This window comes from Colobus angolensis, unplaced genomic scaffold, assembly GCF_000951035.1.
Source record: "Colobus angolensis palliatus isolate OR3802 unplaced genomic scaffold, Cang.pa_1.0 Scaffold144, whole genome shotgun sequence".
Classification (NCBI taxonomy): domain Eukaryota; kingdom Metazoa; phylum Chordata; class Mammalia; order Primates; family Cercopithecidae; genus Colobus; species Colobus angolensis.
Window position 1 is genome coordinate 3,469,123 of NW_012114533.1, and position 11,569 is coordinate 3,480,691.

Genomic DNA, 11,569 nt, shown 5'->3' on the forward strand with positions numbered 1-11,569 from the left:
CAGCCCGGGTGACAGAGCAAGACTCCGTCTCAAAAAAAAAAAAAAAAAAAAAGAAACTCTTAGCAATATATGAAGATCTTAAGAAAAAAAGCTGAAAATCTATAGATATGCCTCTCTTTGGTACAAGTAGTGGTAATAATTCAAAAATGGCTATAATTTTCCCTAAATTTAGCTCTCTGGAAAAGTTCAGAGTACTGATGAAGATGCCATGAAAACATTTTCCTCTGTGTTAAAAAAAATCATAATTAGCCAGGCGCAGTGGCTTACCCATATAATCCCAGCACTTTGGGAGGCTGAGGCAGATGGATCACTTGAGGCCAGGAGTTTGAGACCAGCCTGGACAACATGGCAAAAACATGTACTTTTGCCTCTACTAAAAGTACAAAAATTAGCTGGGCATCACCAACGATAGACTGGATAAAGAAAATGTGGCACATATATACCATGGAACACTATGTAGCCATAAAAAGGAATGAGATCATGTCCTTTCTGGGACATGGATGAAGCTAGAAGCATCATCCTCAGCAAACTAACACAGGAACAGAAAAGCAAACACTGCGTGTTCTTACTCATAAGCGGGAGTTGAACAGTGAAAACACATGGATACAGGGAGGGGAACATCACACACCAGGGCCTATTGGAGGCTGAGGGGCGAGGGGAGGGAACCTAGATGACAGGTCAATAGGTGCAACAAACCACCATGGCACACGTATACCCATGTAACAAACCTACATGTTCTGCACATGTATCCTGGAACTTAAAGTTAAAAAATTTTTAAAAATTAAAAAAAAAAAAAGTTAGTGGGGCATGGTGGCACACACCTGTAATCCCAGTTATTTGGGAGACTGAGGCAGGAGAATCACTTGAACCCAGGAGATGGAGGTTGCAGTGAGCTGAAATTGCACTATTGCACTCCAGCCTGACTGACACAGCGAGACTCTGTCCCAAAAAATGTATATATAATTGATGAAGACAACACCCTACAGCAGATTTTTATTTTGGAAGCAAATGCCATCAAAGATTTAGCTCTCAAAGGAGGGAGAGAGAGGCCCAAGACTAACTGTAATGTTGGGTGCAAATGCCAGTGTTGATTTTACAAGATTACTCTTTTTATTGCTCTCGATGTTATTGCTATGGTTGGTATTGTTTTTGTTGGTAGTTTGATTACAAAGTTATATAAGTTTTTAGTGATCTATTACAATTCTTTTCCCCTAGGTCCTGTTATTTTTATTGTACAGTTTGCAGAATGTGTGATTTTTCAGAAACATAGATAAAGCAGAAATGCCTATACTTTTTTTTTTTTTTTGAGACAGAGTCTTTTTCTGTTGCTCAGGCTGGAGTGCAGTGGCATGATCTTGGCTCACTGCAGCCCTCCTGGGCTCAAGTGATTCTCATGCCTCAGCCTCTCAAGTAGCTGGGATTATAGGTGCGTGCCACCATGCCCGGCTAATATTGTATTTTTAGTAGAGACGGGGTTTCACCATGTTGACCAGATTAGTCTCGAACTCCTGACCTCAGGTAATCCACCTGCCTCAGCCTCTCAAAGTGCTGGGATTACAGGCGTGAGTCACCGCGCCTGGCCAGAAATGCCTGTATTTTGAAGGAAGACATCTCTAATCAACAGTTTTCACACTGTAGTATGCATATGAGAATCACCTTTAGAGCTCCCTAAAAATGCAGATTCCCAAATCTTACCCCCAGCAACTGATTACATAAAGTTGAAATGGGACAGAAAATCACAGTCCACAAATCTACCAGATGTCTCCAAGGCCTCACCTACTAGCCCTCAGCGCCTTCTCCACAATGAGGCAAAAGCACGAAGGGAGTCAGAGGGAGACTCCCTGCTGACATTCGGGAGTCAGAGGCTTTTGCAATGGCATTCCCTCTCACCTTGATGGTGATGTGCCCGTGGACATTTTCCATTTCTCCCAGCATGGCTGATATCAAGGAAGATTTCCCAGAGCCGACAGACCCCATTATAGCCACAAGTTGGCCTGGCATAATGTCCAGGTTCACACTGAAAGAGAGGAATGTCTTTGAAGGAGATAGCAGGGGTTGGGTATTGAAGAGTAGTTCAAGTCACTTCTCTGAGTCTCCATGAAGTCTGGTATTAGGAGATTTCCTCTCAAGATTGGAAAATTTGCCTTGGATATATAAGACCCCAAAGTGCTTCTTTAATACTTTTTCTTTTTGTTTTTTCTTAGCTCTAAAGGCTAGAGAATGAGCCCCAATGAGCCCTAATTTATCCAACTCATCTGTAAGCTGTTTGTGCCAAATGTACATGATAAAATTCTCCTAGAACGAACATGGTTACCCATTGAACAAGACCCTGTTGGGGGCCTGGAGACCTGGCTTGGTTCAAGTCCCAACCCTGACACTGCTGGGCTATGTTATCTTGGAAGGTCACTTCCTTTGGACTAAGGACCCCTCCTTTCTTACTAATGGGATTGGACTAGATTAACATTTCCCAAATTTAGCTACTAAATGTGTCACCTGGAACATTTGCTGAAAGTAGATTCCCTGGCCTTTCTCCTGAATATTTGACTGTATCTGGCTGGGTAGGGGCCCACACTGGAATAGGTTCCTGGAAACTCTGTGTGCCAGCCCTGTTATTTGAGTTTCTAGAACACTAGGAACATTAGGAACTTGTTCACGTGTTATTTGAGTTTCTAGAACACTAGGAACATTAGGAACTTGTTCACAGTCTTTCTGAATCTGCCTATTGAGCTGAATTTCTTCCAGACCTATAACAGTAAGGTGGAAGCCCTGCCCAGTTTCCTCTCTGGAAAGGGAACCTGCTGGGTTAGGAGGGTTCAGAGCAGATGCTCCTGCCCCAACTCATCCTGGGGCTAGCTCTGGAGTCCATGTTAAAGGCTATAGGAACAAGACAGAGGAGTGGGAAGTCGGGAGTATAGTAAGGAGACAATAAGACGTGCTCAGTTGTCCGAGACCGTGCCACTGCACTCTAGCCTGGGCAACAGAGCAAGACTCCGTCTCAAAAAAAAAAAAAAAAAAAAAAAAAAAAAGATGTGCTCAGTTGTGAAGAAAGATATGGCCTATTCAGGCCCCTGGTGTACTCTGTGTGCTGTGCTCAGTGGATGAATTGGGTGTGCTATTACACATGGTGCTTAAGAGAAACATTACGTGCAGAAGATTCACACTAAGATGCCAGATTCCAATGTTCCTGATCGCTATTCTTGGATGAATGAACTTATACTGAATTCAGGTTCTTGTGTTGATCTTCTACCATACCCAGAGATGCGGCCACCTGCCAACACTGCACTACCTCCATCCACAATCTGCACACACAAATGTCTTCATGGGATCACAGCTGGATATTCATGGTCCCATAGTAGGAAAGCAGGGTGGCAAATACAGTTATCAGGGGAAGGGGCTGAGAACCTCTGCTTTCAGCTCATCTCTCCAGGGGTTTGTCCTGCACTGGTATCTAATTGAAGACACGCACAGAGCTCATTTCCCCATTTATTCTATTACACGGAATTTTCTGAGAATAGGCCAGGCAGTGAGAATGCTAAAGAACATTAGGATGGAAAGAAGGCAACTCACTCTCGGATTGTGGCTTCCACACCACGTTCCCAGGTAAAGGAGGCCTCAGAAAACTGCACGGCTTTGTCTGTTGAGAAAAAGCCCTCTTTTAGTCAAGTGTACATCCCCACATGACCGTCTGCCCTTTCTCAGCCCTCATGTGTCTCCGCTTTCTCCATCAGCACCCGGGATTGCTTCTGCTAAGTGCTGGCTCCTATGCTAACAGGAGGCAAATGAAATCTCCTAGAATGAAACCAGAAGTGGCCTGCATATGAAGTCCTTTTTTTTTTTGAGTCATGGTCTCACTTTGTCACCCAGACTGGAGTGCAGTGGTGCAATCTCGGCTGACTGCCACCTTGACTTTCCAGGCTCAAGAGATTCTCCTGCTTCAGCCTCCAGGTAGATGGGACTACAGTCATGCACCACCATGCCCCGCTAATTTTTGTATTTTTAGTAGAGACAGAGTTTCGTCATGTCACCCAGGCTAGTCTCCAACTCATAGACTCAAGCAATCTGCCTGGCTCAGCCTCCCAAAGGCCTGGGATTACAGGCCACTGCGTCCAGCCTAAAGTCCTTTTTTTTTCGTTTTGTTTCATTTTGTTTTTTTGAGATGCAGTTTCACTCTTGTCACCCAGACTGAGTGCAATGGTGCAATCTCAGCTCACCGCAACCTCCACCTCCCAGGTTCAAGCAATTCTCCTGCCTCAGCCACCCGGGTAGCCAGGATTACAGGCATGTGCCACCACACTCAGCTAATTTTGTATTTTTAGTAGAGACAGGGTTTCTCCATGTTGGTCAGGCTGATGTGTCAAACTCCTGACCTCAGGTGATCCGCCTGCCTCGGCCTCCCAAAGTGCTGGGATTACAGGCGTGAGCCACCATGCCCAGCTAAAGTTCTTTTTGATTCAGAACTCCCAAGCCTACTGGAAGGCCAGATTCCTGACCTACGGATACTCTGGGTATACACTCAGGCCCTCTGTTGCCCAGTCCCCTTGTATGAATTCCACCTCCATATATAAATCCTCCCACCATGGATTCCAGTCCTACTGCCTACTCTGGTCATGGCTGGCCCCCAACCTTTAAACCTTCAGAATCTGAGTATTCTTTCACTCTAGGCTACCTTCCCAATCCCACACACTTGGCTGCATCCTGACTTCTGCTTTTTGGATCCTTTGCAGGATTCCCTGCTTATCCTCAGAAGAGCTGGCCCAGCTTTATTTAGCAATCTAGTTGAGCAATCTGCTCTAAGTGTAAACATAATTCAAGTAAGAACAGTATGTATCTTATGCAAGCATAGGCTCAAGACAAATCTCCAAGCTCTCTCTTTCAGTTTGCTGCTGCTAAGTTCTTGCATTATCAAAATTCTGGCACCAGCACTGCGAATAAGTTTGGGAAGCAACTTCCAAATTTATTTACCAAAATTGCAGTCATGTCGAATGGCAGATGTGTCCAAGTCATCCCCTCCCAAGTACTTCTCCAGCCGCTCTGTGGAAACACCAGCCTAGAGAAGGACACAAAAGATCTCAAGAATTAAAGTCAGTAACAAGCACAAGCAGAGAGATTTTGACTTTGTCATTAGCCCATGATTTTCTGTTTGCCACAGCTGGCATCTCCTAAGCTCCACCAAACTCAGCCCTGGAAGCTATCCCACCGTAGACAGATGGAAGTGGGTGCTCTATTTCAGTCCTTTAGCAAACTCATGGAGTTCAACTCCTCTGCTCTCTCCAGTCGTTGGCCTTAATTCCAGAAACTACCTCCTGCCTTCTAAGACAAAACTTAACTTCTATCTGGTTCTGGTAACTAGGCCTTCTCATCAGTCTGCTGCCTGTCTGGTGACCTTCCTCTGCAGCTCTGGTACTTGTAGCATATCAGTGACTATGCTCAGGTAGATGAGATTGGTATAATTATCCTCATTTTATAGTTAGATAAACTGGGGCTCAGAAAACTCATGATTTTATTAAGGTCAAACCACTGGTCTCCAGAAATCAAACAGATCTCTCTCTCTTGAAAGTTTACCAGCAAAAGTTAGACATGGGATGTGATAGCCAGTCATTCTGGACTCCAAGGCTCTTAACCAGAGATAGGCAGTCATCAGCAAGAGTGCCGACCTACCTGGAGCATGGAGGAGATCATCATGGGAAGCATGCTCAGGGGAAAGCGCAGGATGTTGAAGAGAGTAATGGAGGTGAAGGCCTTTTGTGCATCCAAAATATTGTTGCTATCCACCAGGACATAAACAGAAAATGTGACCACAGATACCTGGAAAGGACAAAGTCATAAGCAATTTATTCCTAAAAAAAGGGACAAAGCAGCATTGTGCTAGGTTTCAGGAGCACCATATATCAGAGCTGAAGGCGCCTTAAAGATGATCCAGCCTCTTCATGTACAGATGAGAAAACTGAGCCCAGGAGAGGAGGAAATATCTTCCCCAAGGTCACAAGGTCAATTAATGAATTACTAGGACCAGAGTTCAGGTCTCCTGGATCCTATATCAGTGTTCCTTGCACTATAGACCTACGCCACCTTCCAAAGAAGACAATAAAGCCTCCTAAGCCAGTCGTTCCTGACACCACATCCTTGCTGTGCATCCTAGAAAGCTGCTCTGGGCTGCCAGACCACTGTACAGTACATGAAGGTGAAACTAGAGCTGGGGGTGTGGGGCAAAGGAGGAAAAGTAGCATGGGGTGGTGAGAGGGACAAGTCCCCTGGATCTTGCGGTCAGGCCTAGAGGTGCCAGCTAGTCTATCAAAAGTGAACTTCCTCTTCAGGAAGCTGATGCAGGTCCAGGTGAACACCCAGGCGAATGCCCATGGACCCCTCTGCTACTCACCAGGACTGGAGTTAACAGGAAGATGAACATTACTACACTCTGTAGTTGACTAAAGGCCAGCAGGTTCTTGAGCTCTTTCTTCCGGAGGTTTTGGACTTGGTCTCTGAATGAAGGTTCCCAGGCAAAATATTTCAGGATCTAATAAGTTGAAAAAAAAAACACAGCTCACGTGATTGTCCCCGCGAGGGCACCAGGTATATCTGATCCACCCATGTTTCAGGATATAGTCCCCAAAATGTGGGGAATAGAAATCCAGATTATAAAGTATGATTACAGAAAGGTAGCTTGTATTTGTTGACAACCTACTATGTACAAAGCATTTTAAATACATTATCTCAGTTTACAACAACCTTAGTATGACTAACTGTTCTAGTTTGCCTGGGGCTAAAGGGCTGCCCAGGACACAGGCCTTCCAGTACTAAGACTTAAAAAGTTCTGGGCAAATCGAAGTGAGTTAGTCACCTTACATTTGTAGAGTTATTATCTTCATTTAAACGATAAGGAAACAAGCTGAGAGAGGCAAGGGAACCTTCCCAAACTTTTGGCAAGTTAAACCACCCAATGGTAGAGCTGAGATTCAAAACCAGCTCTCCTTTGAGTTTTGCCACATTAACAGAAGGACATATCAGAGCTCTGTGTGGAGAATTAACAAGGAGTTAAAAGGGGGCTCTGTTTTATTTTTAAGAAGTTTAGGATAATGTTAAGATGCATTAATTCAAAACAATATTCAGTTAAAAGAAATCATTGGTCACCTCTGGAGGATGAAATGCATTATCATGAAAGCTGGTAAATGGAGGGAAAGAAGCAAGAATTTATTCTGCCTATCCCATACAAACTTCATTTTAGGGTAAACAACAAGTTGATGAAAGATAATTCTTCTTCATAAAATTCCAGCTAATCAATGTCAAGAGAATAAAAGAATTAAAAAATTTCACTCTTTTGCAATTCCTAATGAAATAATAGACCTAGCCATGATCATAAAATTCTTACAATAGTGTTTTTCACCTTGGTGGCATATTAGAATCACCTAGGGAACTTAAAAAAATATACATGTCTGGGCCTCACTGCCAAAGAGTCCAATTTAAATGGTTTGAAGTAGGCCCCTAGCCTCAGTGGGTTTTACAAACTTCAAATTTCTCAGGTGATTCTAATGTGCTGCCAGCATCACAAACTACCGCTCTAGTGAAAGACTAGCAGGAAACCTTGTAAAGGATGGATCAGGCTGACACTGCCTGGGCCCACTCAAGTCATCATCGCTGCAGTTTGGAAGCACACAGCACCACTTGAAAGCAACCTGGTACTCCTACCCCCAAGTGAAATCTAAATCAATCAAACCTTTAGATCTAACTATCAATTTATAGGAAATAAGACAAATAACCTAGTTTTTTTTGGAATGACCAAGACAAACACACACACACACACACACACACACAGAGAGAGAGAGAGAGAGAGAGAGAGAAACTGTTGTAGATTTAAATCACTATCAATTAAATACCATATCATGTATGGACATTTTTTGGGTCCTTATTCAACCTAACCAACAGCAAAACAAACAAACAAAAGGCACATATGAGGCAAATGGAGAACTTTGATGGTATCAAAGAATGTTAATTTTTTTTTGTAGGTATGATAATGGTATTGTGTCTATATTTTAAAAATAAGTCCTTCTTTTAGAGATACATACACAGTATTTATGAATGAAAGGACAAGATCTCTGAGATTTGCGTTAAAATAATCAAGCAAGTGTGAGGGGAGTGGGTTTATAGATGAAACTAGTTATGGCATGCTGATAATTCCCGGAGCTGGGTGAAAAGTTCGTAGGGGTTCATGATAGTCTCTATTTTTCTATATGTTTAAAAACTTCTACAGTAAAGTGTCAAAACAAAACAAGCTATTTAGGGTGAATAAATAGAAATAGAGGTTCAACAGAGGACCTGAGAGTGACAGGAGGACATGAAACAAAAGTCATGTGACACAACTGGCCGAGAAGCAGGAATCCATCACCTCTACCAGGGTTTGCGAAGGTCAAGACAGCCGCTGCCTCTGTTCTTACCCACAGAGAGCCACCTACGCTCAGATTCTCACCTTGATTCCACTAAGAATCTCATTCATGATCTTTAAACGTTTGTCTTTATTCTTCATATTTTTGACCTGCCAGGAAAAAAGTAAAAGAAAAACAATATACGCTTCCATGAGAGAGGGCTCAGGTTTGCTGCAGATGTCAGGCTCACTGCTACTTTGTGACTGTCACTTAGTAAGAACTTGAGGTGCCCAGTGATGGGATTCACCACCCACCACTCTCTTTGCCCACTCCGTTCCTGCCACACCCATCTTCTTTCTGATCCTTGCTTGTGCCAAGCTTGTTTCTGCCCCATAGCCCTTGCCTGACTGTACCCAGCTCCCAGGCTGTTCTTCCCCTGCCCTTCCCAAGGCTTTCTCCTTTACAGTCAGGCTTCTGTCATTCAGAGTTCAGCTTAAATGTACACTCCCCAAGAGGTCTTCCCTGAACTCATTGAAAATAGCCACCCATTCACTCACTATCTCATCACCCTGTTGAATTCTCTGTATAACACTTATCATGATCTGATATTTTTCTTCTTTGTGTATTGCCTATCTCTCCACCATCCCACTAGGTAGAATGTAAGATCCATGAGAACAGGAGCCCTAACTCACTACTGTGTTCTCAGAGAAGTAAGATATGCAAGAAATATTTTCAAAACAATTATTTGTAACTTGAATGCAAAACAAATGAGTGAATAAATCATATACATTGTCAAGTCCACCCACCCAACCTGTGACTTCTGGCAGGACTGAGGACACTGTCCACATGGAACCCTCCCACCTGGTGGTAGCGGGGTGATTGCCAAGGCTCAGGCTGAAATTTGGATCACTCATGCGACTGTTCTCTGTGGTTGGTTTAGATTGCTATAATGGAGAAGCAGGGCCCCAAATCACTGTTACTAGGGCAGCCCAGCAGAGCAAGAGGGAAGAATTATGTGCAGCATCTCTGGGGCAGCCCTTCCTTCTCCAGTCAGGCTCTTCCCTCTAATATGAATGCAGGGGAGTGTATATAAACCCTAAGAGTCATCAGAAGATGAAAAGAGAACTCAGAGAAAGCCAAGTACACTTGAGATGGTAGAAAGTCTTCCACCAGCTTTGACTTGCCCAAACTCCCATTAAGAATTAGAGTAGAGTAAGAAAAAGGGTTTACACTTTAAAGAAAGCATATATTCTTCTGGGTGACTCTTTCTTTACCTGAATGGTCCTACTCTTGGTGGACAGTATCGCATTAATTGGGATTACAAGCACCATCACCCCAACACCTGCTAAGACTGAGGGTCCCAACTCTCTCCATAGGAAGAAGATGGATAAGACAATCTGTAGAACACTTGACCACAGCAAGTGTATGAAGTTGGTCACATCCATGAGCTTCTGGGCATCCACAGACATCAGGTTCACTGTTTCTCCAACGGTGTACTCCTTCCTGGCCAAGTTGGATAGGGTCAATGCCTAAAGATAAAGATTGAAATTGGGACCCAATGACAAAGCCAGGGATACTAGGGAGTAGAAGAGGAAGCTCAGGAAGTGAGATTACAATGGAAGGATGTGCTCCATATGGACATAGCTTCTCCAAGGCACTGTGACTTCTTGCCTCCAAATCTTATACATGATGTTCTCTCATTCTTGACCACTCTTTCTTCCTATTCCCACCTTCCTCCAACCCTACACATCCACACACTTCTTTGACCAGAAAACTCCTATTTATCCTTTGGTGTCAGCCGAGATGTAATTTCTTGTGAGAAAACCACCCTGACTACAAAGTTGGGATTAGATACTCGTCCTGTGTACTCTCATAATATCCTGAGCTTACCTTTGTCATTACATTCATCACAATGAACCATAATTACCTTGTTTTTTTTCTGTTTCTCCACTAGATGTAAACTCTGTGAGGATGAGGGCATCCATCTGTTTCACTACTATATTATGTGGCACATAGTAGAGAATCAAATACTGAAGGATGGAAGAAAAGCAGGGATGGATGGATGGAAGGAGAGAGGGAGGAAGGAAAGGAGGGAACCAGCATGTATTGATTTTGACCTCAGAAGCTTTTGATGTGGCAACGTTATTTGGAGTCATACTCTTATGAAGAGGTTGCAATAATTCCCAAGAAGGACAGAGAATTTAGAATGAAGAGAAAAACTTCAGACTTCATACTTTGAAGTAAAATGACTTTTGTAGGCCAGGCACAGTGGCTCACACCTATAATCCTAGCACTTTGGGAGGACGAGGCAGACAGATCACCTGAGGTCGGGAGTTCAAGACCAGCCTGGCCAACACGGCGAAACCCCATCTCTATCAAAAATACAAAAATTAGCAGGTGGGAGCCTGTAATCCCAGCTGCTCGGGAGGCTAAGGCAGGAGAATTGCTGGAACCTGGGAAGCGGAGGTTGCAGCGAGCCGAGATTGTGCCATTGCACTCCAGACTAGGCAACAGAGCGAGACTCTGTCTCAAAAAATAAATAAAATAAAATAAAAGACTTTTGTATTGTCAGGATTTTTCAGGCACTGTCTAGATGCCTGGTCTTGTAGTATGGGCTTCCTGTTCTCATGTTAGAGAGGTCAGGAGGTTGATATCCACAAGTCTGTCACTTACAACAATGCCTTGCACAAATGTATCAGAGTACTGAAACCAACTTGCACTATGCCACGAAGGCACCATCTGGAGTAGGCTGCATCTTTCTAGAAGAAGGAGAGTCACCTTGTAATTCCCAGAAAGACAGTGTATGGGCTACAAGTGGCCCACACTACTTCCATCTCCTCCTAGAAGCACTACTGCCATCTTAATCCACCAATACATTCTTTGGAACATATCAGGATTCTTGGCTGTACAGTAAAAAGAGGAAAGTTTTCTAAAATGTTGGACCATCAAGGTTCTAGAGGAATCGGCCCACTGCTATGCCTTCCTTTTGGTATGGAAGAGGGAAAAACAAAAAACAACTAACAACATCTAATTGCCCTTCAAGGTAATCACTACACATTTCTATTTTCAGTAAATTTAGTCCCAGTACGTATCTCAAAATATTAAGAGCTATTTACCACAAACCCACAGCCAATATCATACTGAATGGGCAAAAACTGGAAGCATTCCCTTTGAAAACTGGCACAAGACAGGGATGCCCTCTCTCACCACTC

The 11,569-nt window shown here is 43.5% G+C and overlaps 1 protein-coding gene across 1 annotated transcript in view; it reads right to left on the bottom strand.

Moving 5' to 3' along the window:
* The window catches only part of ABCC2 (ATP-binding cassette, sub-family C (CFTR/MRP), member 2), a 60,138-nt gene that overhangs the window by 26,004 nt on the left and 22,565 nt on the right, over positions 1-11,569 (bottom strand). The window contains exons 10-16 of the mRNA XM_011935560.1: positions 9,632-9,886; positions 8,462-8,527; positions 6,377-6,514; positions 5,659-5,805; positions 4,963-5,047; positions 3,568-3,634; positions 1,891-2,017 (exon numbers count right to left, since the gene is read on the bottom strand). Coding sequence (XP_011790950.1) covers positions 1,891-2,017; positions 3,568-3,634; positions 4,963-5,047; positions 5,659-5,805; positions 6,377-6,514; positions 8,462-8,527; positions 9,632-9,886 — 885 coding nt within the window. The remainder of the gene's footprint in view (positions 1-1,890; positions 2,018-3,567; positions 3,635-4,962; positions 5,048-5,658; positions 5,806-6,376; positions 6,515-8,461; positions 8,528-9,631; positions 9,887-11,569) is intronic.